At 41.8% G+C, this 19,302-nt stretch overlaps 1 protein-coding gene across 1 annotated transcript in view; it reads right to left on the reverse strand.

The window, feature by feature from the left end:
- Positions 1-19,302, reverse strand: part of IFNGR1 (interferon gamma receptor 1) — a 64,922-nt gene that overhangs the window by 10,661 nt on the left and 34,959 nt on the right. The window contains exons 3-5 of the mRNA XM_073627355.1: positions 17,949-18,121; positions 7,495-7,649; positions 6,387-6,537 (exon numbers count right to left, since the gene is read on the reverse strand). Coding sequence (XP_073483456.1) covers positions 6,387-6,537; positions 7,495-7,649; positions 17,949-18,121 — 479 coding nt within the window. The remainder of the gene's footprint in view (positions 1-6,386; positions 6,538-7,494; positions 7,650-17,948; positions 18,122-19,302) is intronic.

Consider the following 19,302-nt stretch of genomic DNA (forward strand, 5'->3'; position numbering starts at 1 on the left):
GTGTACATGTATGTGTGTGTGTGTATGTATGCATGCATGTGTCTGTATGTGTGTGCGTGTGTCTGTATGTGTGTGTATATGTGTGCGTGTGTCTGTATGCGTGTGTCTGTATGTGTGTGCGTGTGTATGTGTGCGTGTGTATGTGTGCGTGTGTATGTGTGCGTGTGTATGTGTGCGTGTGTATGTGTGCATGTGTATGTGTGCATGTGTATGTGTGCATGTGTATGTGTGCATGTGTATGTGTGCATGTGTATGTGTGCATGTGTCTGTGTGCATGTGTCTGTGTGCATGTGTCTGTGTGCATGTGTGTGTGTGTATGTGTCTGTATGTGTGTGTGTGCATGTGTCTGTATGTGTGTGTGTGTGCATGTGTCTGTGTGTGTGTGCATGTGTCTGTATGTGTGTGTGCGCATGTGTCTGTATGTGTGTGTGTGTGCATGTGTGTGTGCACATGTGTCTGTATGTGTGTGTGTCTGTATGTGTTTGTACATGTGTGTATGTACAAGTGTCTGTATGTATGTGTCTGTATGCGTGTGTGCACGTGTATGTGTCTGTATATGTGTGTGTGTGTGTGTGTATGTTACTTTTAATCCTGACCCCCCCCCCCCATTCCTGTACCATCAGAACTGCTTTTGTAGGTCTTGTTTGTGATAGCAGCAAGGACTGCTTCTCCTCTGAAAAGCAACCTATGCACAGATCGCTTTTCAGAGGCATTTGACAGGTGGTAAAGAGGCATTATGTTGCCTCCTCACCACCTATTTTAATGCAGCATCACTACACCGCAACCGTGCAATGTACACAGTTGCAGGGTAGTTGCAGTTCAGCCCCATTCACCCTGGGTATACCTCCAGCTGCAGCCACAACATGTGTACACCCCCAGCTGTTGTCTCTGCAGCTAAAGGGGAAGAATTTGGGGGTGGTAAAAACATCTTAACCATGTGCTTTTACCACCCCTCCAACCCGACATGTGAACAAGCCCTTGGTTCACATCTGTGTTGCTGCATGCTGTGTGTAGTGCAGCCCATTCATTTCAATGGGCTTCCCTAACCACAAAAATCCAGGGAAGGAAATCCCCGACCTTTTTTTTTTAAAATTGCACTGCACCAAAAGCACCCCACATTTTCCAATGTGTAAGGTACCATTAAGAATTAATGGCACCCCTAAAGAGCAGAGCATTTGTCTGTGTGTCAGGAACAAGTGCGATTTTGCGCATGTTCCGCGACACACAGTAACGTGAACTAAGCCTTGGACTGGGGTGTCTCAAGACTGAAAATACTTTTTAAGGGTGCCCCGACTGGAAAAAGGTTGAGAAACACTGCATTAACTGACAGAAATACAGGGGTGCCAATATTTTTGGCCATTATTGTATATCTGAAAATTGATCAATCTTGATTTTCTGACACCCCATCTCATTTCATGAGGCCCGAAAATGCCAGGACAGCATCAATACCCCCAAATGATCTCTTTTTGGAAAGTAGACAGACCAAGGTATTTAGTAAGAGGCATGGCAAGTTTTTTGAAGTTGCAATTTGTTGTCACAATTATTTGCAAAATTAAGAAATAAAAAAAATTTTTTCACTTTTTTTTTTTTTTTTACATATGGTCACCAGTGCAGTACGTTATCATATAACTGGTGTGGCAGTGATCAAGGACACTGACTGGCGACAGTATGTTAAAAAAATAAAGGTTTTTATTTACATTTTTTTTTAGCATTTTTTTTTCTTGCATACTGTGACCAGAGCAATACACTGTTACCATAGCAACACTGTACTCCTCTGGGGAAGTGATAAGGATTTTTTTTTTTTTTTTTTTTTACACATTATGATTGCATATACCAATTAATTTCATTGGTATAAGCAACCATTTTTACTCAATGAAACTAGTTCATTTAGTGTTTTTTGTTGTGACTAGATGTAATTGGTCAAAGCTAATCACATGGTACAGATCGACTGGGATTGGCCTGTCTGTACCATGTGTTCACTGAGACCAATCACAGCTAGAAACACAACTGTATACAATGGATGGTATGAAAGGAAACCATCCATTGTTTACAACTGTCTTGTGATCTGCTGTGATTGGTCACAGCAATCACATGACACTGGCAGAGGGCCAGTGCAGTGACAGATTGCACCGCAGCACGACCCCGTGAGAGGCACACTCTCCAGAACAAGTGCCCCCGCCCGACCAGTCATTTTACTATAGGCTGGCTGGGAAGGTGTTAAGCAAAAGAAAGGGACTTTTGATTTAAAGTGTTACTAAACCCACAACAACCCAAAATCAGTCTGTATATGCAGTAAAGCGTGCTTGTTATACTCACTGTGGAACCTAACGGGTTAAACCTCCTCATTGTGTAAAAAGGCTGTTTGATCCTGTCTTCTCTGATCCTCTCCTTCTTTTACTGTCCCCAATTCATATGCTGATAGTATAGAGCACTAGGAGGCACTCTGCACATGCTCAGTTTGGTGTGTATTGCTAGAGAGTCTATTTTTTTTTTTGGGTGGGTGCACATGATCAGCACAGTACAGAGGGTCAGGGGTCATGCAGCCTCATAGGACAGCCAGAAGAGAATGAAAACTCCTCCTACAAGCTTTAACCAGTTCTCAGCTGGACACTGATAGAAGTCACAAGACTGCTATATACTACTGAAGAGAAAAGGCATTTAGCAGTTTATGTTTATTTATTAAAATAATTGCATTTCCATGTTCTGTGTACTGTGGGAGACCAGGTATAGTGAATGCAGGTTCCTGTGTTTAGTAACACCTTAACTATAAAATCCTTTTCTTGGAGTACTGGCCAGGATATAGGAGTTGTCATAGACAACTGTGTTATACGCAGCTACCTTCAGACCAACAGAGCATACAGGAGAACCTAAAGTTAAATGGCAGCAGCTTGAAGCACCTTACAGCTGAAGCCTATGTCAGCAAAGGCCTGTACATCCACCTGGTACAACGTAGCAAATGAATGAACCAGGTGGCAGGCTTACAAATCTGAGAAACAGACACCCGATACTGAAAAGCCAAGGAGACACCAATGGACTTAGTGGAGTGTGACCTAGCAGGAAAGGGATGCACCCCTGTCCTTCAAGGAATAGGCGTAGCAATGATCTATCTTGTCCATATAGCATTGGTAGAATGAGAGGCTGGTAGCTCTTTGGGAGCGCCTCCCAGAAAGACAAAAAGGCAAACAGAAATGTCTGACCTCTGTGATTGCCAACAGGAGTTTTGCCAGCAAGTACTAAGTCATGTTTTGCGAAGGGGTCAAATACTTATTTCACTCAATAAATTGAAAGGAGAAATGAGGGGTACAAGAAGAAGCCAATGAGGCGTCCGAAGAAGAGAGGCCACCATGCTGTGAGGGGGACCCAAAGATTTGCTTAATGTTAGCTGTGGCCAGGCCCTTAGACCTCAAGCGATCTTCAGGGACTCGAACTACTGGGATACAGATCACCACTTCCCTTGATCTGTATAGCACCCTGCGGCTTACTCCAGATGTTGCAATTTATGCAAAGGAGGAGTGCCGAACACAGGGTCCAGTACCCAAAGCAACTTAAAGCCTGGTCCCTCATCTTCCATCTCCAGCAAGGTCCAGGTATGGTCCCGTTGGCGTGCCTAGAATTCTATGCCATTATCCAGAATGGCTTGTGTGCAGGTGAGTGCTTGTAGGAAGATTCATGGAATAAAATGCTCAGAAGAACCATTAAGCTCCTTTTGTAGAGATGAGACATCCATGATCTAGAAACTACAGTAAATGAGGAGTGTATCCACTATGCGGATGTGGTATGTGATGTACAGGATTATTTCAGTTACCGCCTTTTATCCTACTGGGAGGCATTTGCAAGGAGTTATCAGCCTGTTGTTCCACCCTAGCTAGGTGGAGAAGACACGTCATTGCTCTGTTCTATTCCTTGATGGACAGGATCCCTCACTTGTCTGTTATGGTGCGCTGCAGTAGGTCTGTGGGTTCCTTCTGGGCCTTTCAGCCCCAGGCATCTGTTTCCAAATTTGTAGGGCTGTCAAAAAACCAAAATGGGATTTCTGACTTAGCTGTCCCTTACTTAGAGTACTGGACACAGGACCCTCCACTCTGTGTATCCGCTTATTACTTGACAAAAATGAGGACTGCTGCAAGTGGGAGGGGTTATATGAGGGTCCTCACAGCTCTGCTTGCCTAAGGTAGCAGCATATAACCCAGTTGTCTATGGCTTCGCCCTGTCTCCTGTACGATTAACCTCTTCCTGACCAGCCGCCGCAGTTGTACTGTGGCCAGTTGGCTCCCCTGGGCGAAACGGCGTTACCTTACATCGGTTCGCATTTTGACCAATGTAAACAGACAGATCTCCGTGCTCTCAGGAGTGAGGAGAGCGATCTGTTGTTCATACAAAGTATGAACAATGATCGCTCTCTTCACTCCGGCAGTCCCATCCCCCCACATTTAGAATCATTCCCTAGGACACACAAATAACCACTTGATCGCCCCCTACTGTTAAACCCTTCCCTGCCAGTGACATTTACAAAGTAATCAGTGCATATTTATAGCACTGATCGCTGTATAACTGCCAATGGTCCCAAAAATGTGCCAAAAGTGTCCAATCTGACCGCCATAATGTTGTAGTGCCGATAAAAATCGCTGATCACCGCCATTACTAGTAAAAAAAAAAAAAAATAATAATAATAAAAATGCCATAAACCTTACCTATATTTTGTATGCTATAACTTTTGCACAAACCAATCAACATCAATCAACCTTTTTTGACCCTGCACTGCTCTCTGTGCTAACACAATGATGGTACCCAAGAGGAAGAAAGGTAAGCCTGGGAGGTAGGGTTGTCATGTTTCTTAGCATGTCGGCAGCCGGAAGAAAAAATGTAAACAATTTCCTAATTGCTATAACAGCTTGGAGTTTCTTTATATGCTAATTACATAGTATTATTATTCAAGTCATGTTAAAATAATCCTGTTTCATAAAAAAAAAAAAAATATAATAAAATATATTTTTCAAGACACCTAGTATAAACACTTTAACTGTCTATATGAGTTTCATATAATCCCCTGTGCAGCTTAAAGGGGTTGTAAACCCTCGTTTATAAAAAAACAAACAAAAAAAACCAAACATGTCATACTTTCCTCCACTGTGCAGTTCGTTTTGCACAGAGTGGCCTCTAACATCCTCTTCTGGGGTCCCTCAGCGGCGCTGGTGCATAGAATGCATTAAGGTTAAAAACCATGAGGGTTTACAACTCCTTTAAAGCTGAAGTTTAGGTATGGACTATTTTGCATAGTTATTCTGGTTCATGTTGAACCAATGTAACTATGCATGTGCCATACCTGTGGGATTCTCATGGAAACTGAAAATCCCTGTATTATGCACTGATACTACAGTGAATACCACTAAATTCTGGGAGTTGTGCCGAGCAGCTGTCCTACTGCTTAGGCTGACCATAGATGATCACGAGTTGCAGAAAAGAAAAATTTCTGGATTCCCCCATCAACACAGTCCGTGTTGATGGAATCCTTCCCGTAATCCAACAGGCTGGTTGTAACCAAGTTATTCGATCGATCAACTTGGTTACAATCAGCCCGCCCATACATGGTTAGAATCCCAGCTGGTCCTTCTGAACCGGCCAAGATTTGAACCGTCTATGGCCAGTTTTATGGAATACAGGAGGTCGTCGTTCAGCACAGCATTCAAAGAACATTTTGCATTCTCTCAAAGATTGCAAAGTGTTCATTGATTGGGCGAGGTAGGGGTGTCACAACCTCCACCTTGTCCTATTAGAGAACACTTGGCATTCACTGAGAAAATGCAAAGTGTTTTCTGAATGGCGCCTGTGCCAAGCAAGTGACCTTCTGTGTTCACCAAGCAGCCGGCAGTAGCTGGGCAAGGGATCCGCAGTGCCTACTACAGTGATTAACAGCTTTCACGGAGATCAGCCAGAGATGGCACATGCTTACTTTCACAAGCAATAGCACAGCAACAGGCGCTTCTGCAACACAAGCTTTGTGAATGGACACTGAGTGAATAAAAGGCAATTATTAATGCATCTCAGAATGCTATAGTAAAGGAAATCACATGACCAAAGGCATAGGCGTGCGCACAGGGTGTGCCAGGTGTGCCTGGGCACACCCTAATCGCCTTGTGTGGTGCATATTCCCCCCTGTTTAGACCACTGATATTTCATCCAAAAAAAAAAATGTTAAAGAAAAAAAAATCGAAAAAGAATAAAAATAAAACTACTGACACTGTCCACTGGCCTACTGACACCATCAGTACATATACACGTGCATATGTATTTGAGCTTTGGGGTGCACACCCTAATGCAAGAGGCTGCGCACACCTATGACCAAAGGGTATTTTTATATACATCAGTATAACACAAACATAACTTACCTCTTTCATCATATAAACACATCTCCTTGGATTCCTCCATTTTCATCAAAAGAAAAAATTCTGATTCACCTTTTGCAGAAAAACAGTAATTCTCCTGATCCGAAATAGAAAATGTAACTTTACATGCTAAACTGTCACAATCTGTTGCCTTCTGCAAAAAAAGAAAAATGCATTATGTGGAGAGCTTATTGAGTATACAGCTTTGTCCTTGTTAGATCCTTGCCCATGTTCCTGCTTATGCTGGTGCCATGGCCTCTGCCCCAGGTTTTGTGGAGCAACCCTTGCATGCAGGGGTTAGAACTGTGTCCCCTTACACTGTGTGCATTAATAGAAACACACAGCCCCCTTGGAAGGCAGTCCCCTGCTCCTACTACCTCCAAGCTAGAATACTGACTCAACTGCACGGTCCACTGTTAACTCTTCTCTGTGAAGATAAAACATTCAGGGCAGAGGCACTGAGACACCAAGAGCCAGCAGCATTGAAAAGTTGTAGACTACAAGTGATGGGGGAAAAGAATTTTAACAAATAGTTTACTGGGGAAAGTCTATTTTATTATGCTCAATGTACTAAGCTAAAAAACGCTAATGGGTTTAATACTACTTTCAAACAAAACATTTCCAGTTTACAATGTTTACACAATTTACTCAAATATAAAGTATAATCCTGCATAACCCCAGTCAATCTTGGGCAATCTAGAGACATAGCTAAATATAGCTACCATAGTTACGGCTGTTACTTTGACTTTTTCAATACAAAATAGTTGAAATCAGGAATAGGATTGTTCAAGCTATTCTCAGGAATAAAGCATTTTGTGTATACTATATTACCAAAAGTATTGGGTTCAACATTAAGTTGGCCCACCGTTTGCAGCTTTAACAGCTTCAACTCTTCTGGGAAGGTTGTCCACAAGGTTTAGAGGTGCGTCTATGGGAATGTTTGACCATTCTTCCAGAAGCACGTTTGGTGTTAACCGCTAATCTAACCTCAAACTATATTATTACAATGAATATTGTTATTTCTGTATTGTACTATTTTCCAAAGTTGCAGCCATCCTTATTGTAAACAGCATTCTCACATCAAAAAAAAAAAAATAAAATAATGGTCTACCTTAGTATTATTTCTATTATTTCCAAAGTATACTATGTAATTAAGATGTTCAAGTTCTATTTCATTAACAGAGGGTACTTTCGGGTGAGTAATCTCAATCTCCACGATCTTCTCTTCTCTCTTGAGTACTTTTAACTCTGGAGGACCAATAATTCCTAAAAAGACAACATTATAATAACCTTATTCAGTAGATGCCATATGTAGTACATGGGGTTCCTACCCACTAGAAGCAACTATGTTAAAGAGTATGCAGACGCAACATTTCATATTCCTGATATGTGCCTGCTGTACTATGTACTATATCCTGTTCTCTTTGTATTGCTTCCTTTGTGTGAATAACCGGCATTCGTGTCAGTCCCTCTGCTTTCCAATTAAAAACTGACCACACCAAGCAGGAGAGCACAGCATGGTAAGTTCTCTAGCTGTGCTGGGAACTCAGGGTGCTCTCCTCCAATGATTAGACTTGTCCAGACATCCCCCCGCACGACTGCACAGCCTTTCACTGGGAAGATCAGTGTTTCTCCTCCCCCATTTCTCTATTCAGATGAGAACAGAGGGAAAGTGATCACTTATAATAAAAAGGGGGAAAAAGATATTTAAAATGTTTCTATATACTGTATATACACAAATGTGTTGCCTTTCATTTCCATTTTAAACTCACTGGGTTGTTTTACAAAGTAAGGGTTTACAATCATTTTAACCTGATTGAAAGTTATACTAAAGTTACCATGGCTACCTTTGATAAGTTCCACCACTGCAAGTAATAACCCAGGTAGCCCTATTTTTACACACTCAGCAGCCTATTGGTATGCTTTGTTCCTCTAAAGCACGTTATACAGCACAGTGCTTGTGCCGTATAATCCCCCCCGTATCACCTGAAATACCTGGCTGATCCTGCCTGGCTATGCCCACCCCCTTGTAAACTGACCACAGTATATCAAGGCTGCTGAGCCCTGACACCGTGGTCAGTTTACGGGATTCCATCATCTGCAGCCCTGCTCTCCTGTGTCTCCTCTGTCCTCCTCCCCCCTTTGCCTGTCTGCGTGTCTCCCCACTCTTGCTGCTCTCATATTTCATATAAAATCATCCCATCCACACTGTAATATACCAATAAGTGTTCCTGTGCCTTTGTTATGTAAAAAATATACTTATCTGTATCTATACCAGCGCGGCTCCCAGCGATGAGCTGATGCGCAGCTCTCTCTCCTCTCCGGCTGACGTCAGAGGGAGTGCTCGGCCGCATCCACTGGAACTGTGAGCCGGAAAGTGAAGAAAGCCGAAGAATCAGCTGAGTGCTGGGAGCTGCGCTGATATAGATACAGATAAGTATATTTTTTTTACATATCACAGGCACAGGGACACCTATTGGTAGATTACAGCGTGGATGGGATGATTTTATATACATGGGTTAACAACCACTTTATGGAGCATAGCCTTCACTTTATCTGTGAGAAAAAGTGCAATCTCAATAGAGAAAATCTGTCAATTAAAATAGACAATTATCCACACAGTATTATATTTGAAAGTCCATATTTCGAAAAGTAGGAACAAGATACCTCTAGTGAACCATTAAACTTAATGTATTCACCACACAGGAACAATAATACATTATACAGTCTTCATATCATATCTCAGTGAGGGGATGCTGAAAAAAACTTACAATTTCAGTCCTTTTCCTGAAATTGTAGATAGAGGAAAGTGGATGCCCTGTGACTAAGGATTCACTTTCCTCTATCTCTCCATAATTAAAAATTGGAGAAAAAAAACACTCACTGCATTGCAGAATTAAACATCAGTATATACACTTGATAAATAAACAGGCAGAGTAATTATCACATCACTACATAAACATCAAAACCATCTTGAATGCTTGATGTACCTCAGATGATGCATACTGTATTGTAAATGTACAAAGGCTTATACTGCCTTGAAAAATCATTCATACCCCTTGAAATTTTCCACATTTTGTCATGTTACAACCAAAATTCTAAATGTATTTTATTGGGATTTTATGTGATGGACCAACAGAAAGTGGCACATAATTGTGAAGTGGAAGGAAAATGATAAATGGTTTTTAATTTTTTTTACAAATAAATATGTGAAAAAAGTGTGGTGTGCATTTATATTCAGCCCCCTTTACACTGATACCCCTATCTAGTGGAACCAATTGCCTTCAGAAGTCACCTAATTAGTAAATGGAGTCCACCTGTGTGTAATTTAATCTCAGTATAAATACAGTTGTTCTGTGAGTCAATACTTTGTAGAACCACCTTTCGCTGCAATTACAGCTGCAAGTCTTTTTGAGGATGTCTCTACCAGCTTTGCACATCTAGAGAGTGACATTTTTGCCCATTCTTTGCAAAATAGCTCAAGCTCTGTCAGATTGGATGGGGAGCATCTGTGAACAGCAATTTTTAAGTCTTGCCACAGATTCGCAATTGGATTTAGGTCTGGACTTTGACTGGGCCATTGTAAGACATGACTATGCTTTGATCTAAACGATTCCATTGTAGCTCTGGCTGTAAGTTTAGGGTCATTGTCTTGATGGAAGGTGAACCACCGCTCCAGTCTCAAGTCTTTTGCAGACTCTAATGCCCCATACACAAGGTCGGACTTTGTTCGGACATTCCGACAACAAAATCCTAGGATTTTTTCCGACGGATGTTGGCTCAAACTTGTCTTGCATACACACAGTCACACAAAGTTGTCGGAAAATCTGATCGTTCTAAAGGCGGTGACGTAAAACACGTACGTCGGGACTATAAACGGGGCAGTGGCCAATAGCTTTCATCTCTTTATTTATTCTGAGCATGTGTGGCACTTTGTCCGTCGGATTTGTGTACACACGATCGGAATTTCCGACAACGGATTTAGTTGGTCGGAAAATTTTATCTCCTGCTCTCCAACTTTGTGTGTCGGAAAATCCGATGGAAAATGTCCGATGGAGCCCACACACGGTCGGAATTTCCGACAACACGCTCCGATCGGACATTTTCCATCGGAAAATCCGACTGTGTGTACGGGGCATAACAGGTTTTCTTCTAAGATTGCCCTGTATTTATCCCTATCCATCTTCCCATCAACTCTGACCAGCTTCCCTGTCCCTGCTGAAGAAAGGCATCCCCACAACATGATGCTGCCACCACCGTGTTTCAAAAGTTCAATTCTGGTCTCATCGGACCGCAGCACCTTCTTCCACGTGTTTGCTGTGTCCCCCACATGGCTTCTTGCAAAATCTTGCAAACAGGATTTCTTATGGCTTTCTTTCAACAATGGCTTTCCTCTTGCCCCTCTTCCATAAAAGCCAGATTTGTGGAGTGCATGATTAATAGTTGTCCTGTGGCCAATTCCCCCACCTGAGATGTGGACCTCTGCAGCTCCTCCAGAGTTACCATGGGCCTCTTGGCTGCTTCTATAATTAATGCTCTCCTTGCCCGGCCTCTCAGTTTAGGTGGACGGCCATGTTTTGGTAGGTTTGCAGTTGTGCCATAGTATTTCCATTTTCGGATGATGGCTTGAACAGTGCTGCATGAGATGTTCAAAGCTTGGGATATTTTTTTATAACTTAACCCTGTTGTAACTACCTCCCACCCACTGTATCGACAGATGCTGACGGGCGGGTCGCTCTGTTGTTCTGGGACCAAGTCATGTGACGCCGCCCAAGTATCATCATGCTTGCACGCCCACAGGGGCATAGTAGATGGTGATTGCGGGCGTGCTGTGTCACTGGACACGGCGCAACCCCAATCTCTGTAAAGAGCTGATGACGCGGCTCTTTACCCAAAGTGATCAGCTGATCACACATAAACAAGTTAATGACGGTTATCGGCTCGCCTCACACTGACAGAATGTGCGGTGAGGAGATCCAATCAGCGGCATTTCCTCACAGGAGAGACCTGTACAGCAGTGATGCCAATCTATGCAAGTCACTGCTGCCTTTCAGCGCCTGCTTATCAGTGCCGCCTATCATTGCCCATCAGTGTCACCTATCAGTGCTCATTGGTGCTGCATATCAGTGCCGCCTATCAGTTCCCATCAGTGCTGCATATTAGTGCCTCCTCATCAGTGCCCTTCATTGCAATCTCATCAGTGCCCATCAGTGCAGCCTATCAGTGCCCATCAGTGCAGCCTCATCAGCCCACATCAGTGAAAGAGAAAAATTTACAAAATGTACAAAATTTTTAGACAAACTAAGAAAAACTTTTTTTTTCCAACATTTTTGGTCTTTAAATACCACCAAAAGAAGGCTCTATTTGTGTTAAAAAAATTATAAAAATTTGGGTACAGCGTTGAATGACTTTGCAATTGTCATTCAAAGCGTGACAGAGCTGAAAGCTGAAAATTGGCCTGGGCAGGAAGGGGGTAAAAGTGCCCAGTATTGAAGCAGTTAAACTTCTCCACAATTTCCCTTGGCCTTCATGATGCTGTTTGTTCACTAAGGTTCTCTAACAAACCTCTGAGGGCTTCACAGAACAACTGTATTTATACTGAGATTAAATTACACACAGGTGGACTCTATTTACTAATTAGGAGGCTTCTGAAGGCAATTGGTTCCACTAGATTTTAGTTAGGGGTATCAGAGTAAAGGGGGCTGAATACAAATGCAGATATTTATTTGTAAAAAAAAATGAAAACCATTTATAATTTTCCTTCCACTTCACAATTATGTGCCACTTTGTGTTGGTCTATCACATAAAATCCCAATAAAATAAATTTACATTTTTGGTTGCAACATGACAAAACTGTATGTGTCTTGAATCAGATTTTAACACTTTAATTGCAAACTCCAACTAAAACTATTTCAGTTTCAGGAGGGCCCTGGTAGACTGAATTACCATCTTGGTTTGTAAATCTCTCCAATACTCCAGTGACAAGATTTCCATGTAGCCTCTGCCAGAAACCAGAAAGTGTCATAGTTGGGGTATATTTTCAGCTGACTTTCCAGTCATAAGAGTCTTACATGGGTGGTATGTTTTAGGTTATTATCTTACTGTTGGAAGAATCCGTGACCAATAAGACTTATGGCCCTGTACACACAATCGGACATTCCGACAACAAAATCCATCTGATTTTTTTCCGACGGATGTTGGCTCAAACTTGTCTTGCATACACACGGTCGCACAAAGTTGGTTGGAAATTCCGAACGTCAAGAACGCGGTGACGTACAACACGTACGACGAGCCGAGAAAAAATGAATTTCAATAGCCAGTGCTGCTCTTCTGCTTGATTCCGAGCATGCGTGGCACTTTGTGTGTAGGAATTTTCTACACACGATCGGAATTTACGCAATTGGATTTTGTTGCCGGAAAATTTTATAGCCTGCTCTCAAACTTTGTGTGTCGGAAATTCCGATGGAAACTGTCCAATGGAGCCTACACACGGTCGGAATTTCCGACAACACGCTCCGATCGCACATTTTCTGTTGGAAAGTCCGACCGTGTGTACAGGGCATTAGACTAGAAGGTAATGCATGACGCTGCAAAATGCTGTAGTAGGTCTTTTGGTTTACAGTGCCAGTGGCTCTGGATCCAACAAAAGAGCCACATACCATGACACTACTTCCTCAATATTTGACAGCTGGTGCAACACACAGAGAAGGCATCCATTTCTCTATGTAACCCTGTACAAAAACCCTGCATGCTTAAGGCTTAAGATTTTGATATTTTTTTCCATAAGGTCTTCAGAAGTCCAATGGTGCTTGTTCTTGGCCCCATCAAGTCTCTTTTTATTATTATGCCATTTTAACAATGGCTTTCTTGCAGCCACTTGACTTGCTGAACTGACAGCTTGAAGTTACTCTTCACGATTTTAAAACTCCTTTCACACTGGGGCGCTTTGCAGGTGCTACAGTGCTAAAAATAGCTCCTGCAAAGCGCCCTGAAAGAGCCGCTGCTGTGTCTCCAGTGTGAATGTGAGGGCTTTCACACTGGAGCGGTGCGCTGGGAGGACGGTAAACAAAAGTCCTGCTAGCAGCATCTTTGAAGCGGTGAAGGAGCGGTGTATGCACCGCTCCTGCCCATTGAAATGAATGGGGCAGCGTGGCTATACCGTCAGCATAGCGCTGCAGCAGCAGTGCTTTGCGGTGGTTTTAACCCTTTCTCGGCTGCTAGCAGGGGAGTAAAACCGCCCCGCTAGTGACGAATACCGCCGTTAAAACGGCGCTAAAAATAGCACAGTTTTACTGCCGACGCCGCCCACTCCCCAGTGTGAAAGGGGCCTCGGTGTCTCTTGCTTAGGTTGTACCACAGTTAAAGCGGAACTAAACCCATCAGTTTAGCAGTTTTAAAAAAACAGTTATATTCCCAGCACGCGGTGGGAATGTAACTGTTACAATGGTTGTGCTCTTAACCAAACTGTGAAACCAACAAATGACTTGTGTCATAACTGATCACATGTGCAGAATCATGGCAGTTGAAAATCAAACAGAAGCTAAGATGGCAGCTTCCTTGGCTGAAAATGATAGGACGGTTTAGTTTGCCTATCAGGCAAGGTGTCAACTCTCAGAAACCTGTCTATTGATTCAATTAGTTTTTGGTCTGCCAGACCTTTCACATGTTTCTAGGAGTATTTTGATCATATAGAAAACTGTACTTTCCAACACATTGGAGTTAACTTACTAAAACTGGAAAGTGCAAAATCTGGAGCAGCTCTGCATAGAACCCAATCTGCTTCCAGATTTTTTTTTTCTCTCAAAGCTGCTGAAGTTAGAAGCGGATTGGCTACCATGCACAGTTGCAGCAGATTTTCCACTCTCCAGTTTTAGTAAATAAACTCCATTGGTTTCCATGCAAATAACTATTTTTATTCTAGGTTATTACCTGGACTTGGGCTGCTTACATTTTAATAATAACTAGAAAAAAGGTGGTGCTCTAAAACTTTTGATGATTTTTGACTTACCTGTAAATTCCATATCTTGGAGTACAGTACGGGACACAGGCTTCATTGACCCTGGGTTATAAACTATAACCTCCAGGTAATTTGACACTGACAAAGCTGTTAAGGACAGACCCCTCTGAGTTATTGTCCTTTAACCCTAAAGGATGTCCCGTGTCCTGCTCTGTACTCCAAGATAGGGAAATACATGTCAAAATTCCTCTTATCTTGAAAGAGCAGTGTGGGGTTGCAAGAAAAAAAAAAATGTATGCTCACCTATGTGGATGCAGCATTAATCCGATACTGTATCTGGCCCTCGCCACTTCTAAGACTGAAAACTGAGTGATCAAAGAGTGCTGATTGCTGAGTTCCTGGTCTTCAGCGAGGAGAGAGCCAGTGACGGTCAGTCACCAGCTCTCTGCTCTGCCCCTCCAATGCTCACTGGAGGGCTGGGCAGGAGTGGCTGGCTCAGGCTATCAGCACCTTGCTGAGAAGGCTGAGCCTGCTGCCGTTCCTGGTATCTGGGTGGATCCCGACTTTAAAGTCAGGATCTTTCCTGAGCCTGGACTGGTAGACTGACACCAGCCAACAGTGGGCTTTAGCCCGCTGTCAGCTCAAAACAGGTCACAGGAGAGCAGAACGAACTGCACTCCTGTGATTCATAGAAGTATAGCCAAAAAACCTTTGGTCATACTTCTTTAATTGTACAGTACAGGACAGAACCTGGTATGTTCCCAAGCAACGAATAAGAAGGTTGGGCAACAACCAGGCACACAGAAATGTGCAAACAGGCCAAGCAATAAGGTTCAAGACCCGACTTTATGGTTCCGCTGCAAGAGCCTTGAGACTGGACATCCACCTGGTAGGACTTTGAAAAGATATGAACAGAGGACCAGGTGGTGGCCTTACAGAGGCTTGGTGCCAGAATGTCCAGGAAATTCCTAATGACCTGGTGCAGTAGGCAAGTAAGGATGAGATTTATCCTTGAAAGTGTAAGCTCTGGCGATCCATTGCCTTATCCATCAAACCATGGTAGATCTGGAAGCAGGATGTCCATTGCCAAGATAGGACAAATAGGAAGTCCATCTTCCTGATAGAAGCTGATGCTGCAGGTTAGAGTAGTCCCCTGTGCAGTACTCACAGAGTAGGGTACAGAATATAGGGTAAGCGTGTCCAGGAGGAGCCTGTAGCAACTCAGGTATAGAGTGTCCTGTAGCGAAGTTCTTATGGCGAAACGACAGAGGAAGTGCCCGAGTACCTTATAAAGGCTGCAGGTAGAAGCAGCGGCTGTAAAAGGTGTGACTAGTGATGGAATGTGACACCTGGTCATCCACCTGAGACTAAGCTCCGAACATTCAATTTGAAAATTTTACACTGTAAAAGTGAATACATTCCGGACATAGCGCTGGTGGTAACCCTCTCTTACCTGTCCATGATGCTGGACCCTATATAACCCTATATAAAGTTCTGTCTTCGCCCGTCACAGTGGGCATACACCTGAAGGGTCTTCAGGGTTTGGGTTCTATTGGAATGGACCACATCCCTGGACCTGTATAGCACCGTGTGGCTGATCAGATGTGTTGTACCTAGGAGAGCAACCTTGCAGGATTCAGTCCCTGAAGCAACATTACAGGCTGTACCTACGGCATAGTGTCTGGGTACAGCTCCCAAGGTTTTATCAAGGTTGCATTGATCGTGATGCACTGCTTCTATTGCGATATTAGAAGACAGTGAAGAGCTGATTGAAGAATCTGAAGAAAAATAATAAACTAAATAAACCAAGCGTGATTTCTTGATAAGGGAGAAAGAGGTTCATCACCTTAGAACACTAGCAAAAAAATGAGGGCTCAGACTTGCGTAGAATTTCAGGGGAATCACCCAAGGAACATGTGCTCAACTGCTAAGCCAGCGTTTCAAACACATGAAGATACCAGTCTATAACTCAGGATCTATGAAAACTCAGCCCGTGTCATATACTATACAAATAAGATATAATATTACATTAATATTATATATATACACATACATACACATATATTATATATATATATATATATATATATATATATATATATATATATATATATTGCCAAAGGATTCATATTTCTGTCCATTCAGTCTTGACATTTACACAGTCCAACTACACAGCACAGTAAGCCCTGTGATCTAACCTCTAAATCAAGAAGCACAGTCAGGTCACCTCCCTGAACCCAGCCTGTGATTGGAAAGTAAAGGAGCAGCAGCAGACTGATAAGATCATCTCTCTAATCTCTTATTAGCATATTCCTTAAAGCGGGGTTCCACTCAAATTTTTAACTTAATCTTATGCCCTTCAGTTAATTGCATAGATGTTCAAATGCCGCACGAAAAAATTTTTTATCGCTGTAATTACCTTTATATTGTACTTTATTGTGGCATTTCCTGTCTCTCCTCCCATGGGAGTAGGCGTGTTTATTGCCTTTCCCTGGCGCTGCACTGTCTCCTGGGAGCTTAGTGTCAGGCTTCCCAAGATTCAGTGCGGGAACAATGATCATGCGTGTGAACAAGCTGTGAATGAACAGCATTCACCGCATCCAGGAAATCAATGCTTGTGGGCTTCACATGCCCATAAGCAAGATGGAAACAGCCAGCATCACATTTTTAAAGTTATTCTTCAGTACGAAAACAGACAGAGGCGGAAATATTACACCCAAACTGTGAGTATTATTTTGGTATTAGCAAAGTGTCTCAATGACCTAAAAAAAAAAAAAAAAAAGGATTGGTCGCCGGACTCCCACTTTAACATTTTTGTATGCGAGTCACCCGACTGGCCCCAAATGTTACCTTTGCCTCTCCCTATTGGGATGCTGCTGTACTGGGATATATAAAAGAAGCTAAAATCAAGTCAAATTTAGGTACTTCTAGTAACTGCATGTAAAGTTCATTAACAATTTTTTAATAAATATATAACTACATCCACTGGTGTTTTCTTAAATAATATGTAAATCCAACATTTTTAATTTGATATGTGCCTGCTGTACCATGTACTTATATTAAAAAAAACACGTTCTCTTTGCATTACTTCGTAGCCTATTAAAAGCTGACCACACTAAGCATGGAAGCACATCATGGTCAGTTCTCTAGCTGTGCTGAGAACTTATCCTGTTCTCCGCCAATGATCAGACTTGTGCTGACTCCCCTCACGCACAGCCATACACTGTGAAGTTCCATGTGCCGCTTTTTCTCCTTCCCTAGCTCTCTGACCTCTTAATGTAGCTGAGAACAGAAGGGTATGTAATCAAAGTGTTTATAATGTTTTTTAAAATCTATACATAAATGTTTTGTCTTCCATGTCTATTTTAATCTGAATGGGTTGGTTTACAAGGTGGGGGTTCACATATTTAGCTTAGTTATCCCAGATATTGAAGTATACAGAGAATACAGACATAGAACTAATCATACAATCTTAATATAAAGGATTCATTTGGTTAGATAAGAGCAGGCTGTCAAAATTCCATAGTTTAAATCTAAAACTGAAGTAATGGAATATGAAAATATGAGAAGAGTATAAAACACATTTCAAAGGTTTAATAGTCACTTACCAACACTGCTTAAGCTGAACTCCACTGATACAGCACTACTTATTCTAGATCCAACTAAAGCTTTAACTCTAACTTTATAATGATTTAGAGGATCTGAATCTATCTCATGGGTAAGGTCACAGTAGTGATGTGAAATATTCTGGCAAGTCTCAATACTTTTCCAATTCATTTTTCTGAAAAATAAGTTCAAAACAAAACACAACGTGAAAAAATGTTATAGTAGATGCTGTATTATTTCTTTCTGAATCTATATTTTCTAAAGTTCCCTGCTTACAGACAGTACTAAAAATAAGAAGGCCTAGCATACAGAGGTAAAGCAAAAAGTCACTGTTTGTTTAGTTACTACAGTCAAGTCCATAAATATTGGTGACATTGATACAATTCTAAACTTGTTGGCTCTATACACCATCACAATGGATTTGAAATTAAACAAACAAGACGTGCTTTAACTGCAGACTTTCAGCTTTAATTTGAGGGTATACATCCAAATCAGGCGACCGGTGTAGGAATTACAAGTTTGTCTATGTGTTAGAGCTGCATAATTAATCATTAAAAAATTGTGATCTCGATTCACCTCCCCTGAAGATCTCTCCTGCTGAGTTTGCTGATTCTTTCATATAAACAAGTGGAGAGATTATCTGCTCACTCAGCTGTCAAAAGAAAACATCCAGGCAGCCTGCCAAGTTTAGAACTTGAAACATTGTATCTAACTTCCTTCTTAGATCAAAGGGATAAACTTCTCTGTGCAAACAAATAACCTGGGCAATCTGCAAAGCTTTAAACAATGTGTAAATGCAAGAAGTTTAACCACTTAAAGTCTAAATCTTTTTCTGACACTTCTTTCTTCAGTTAAAATCAATATTTTTTGCTAAAAAAAAAAAAATTACTTGGCACCCCAAACATTATATATTTTTTTTTTAGCAGAGACCCTAGGGAATAAAATGGCGATTGCTGCAATATTTTATGTCACACTGTATTTGCCCAGCAGTCTTTCAAATGCAATTTTTTGGGGAAAAATACACTTCAATAAATAAAAAAAAAAAAAAGAAACAGTAAAGTTAGCACAATTTTTTTTTGTTTTAATGTGAAAGATGATGTTACGCCGCGAGAATCGTGATCTATCCTCTAAGCAAAAAAATCGTGATTCTCATTTTAGCCAGAAACGTGCAGCTCTACTATGTGCCTAACACTTTTTAAGGGACCAAAAGTAATGGGACAATTGGCTGCTCAGCTGTTCCATGGCCAGGTGTGTGTTATTCCCTCATTATCCCATTTACAAGGAGCAGGTAAAAGGTCCAGAGTTCATTTCAAGTGTGCAATTTGCATTTGGAATCTGTTGCTGTCAACTCTAAAT

This window comes from Aquarana catesbeiana, linkage group LG04, assembly GCF_042186555.1.
Source record: "Aquarana catesbeiana isolate 2022-GZ linkage group LG04, ASM4218655v1, whole genome shotgun sequence".
In the NCBI taxonomy this organism is placed as follows: Eukaryota; Metazoa; Chordata; class Amphibia; order Anura; family Ranidae; genus Aquarana; species Aquarana catesbeiana.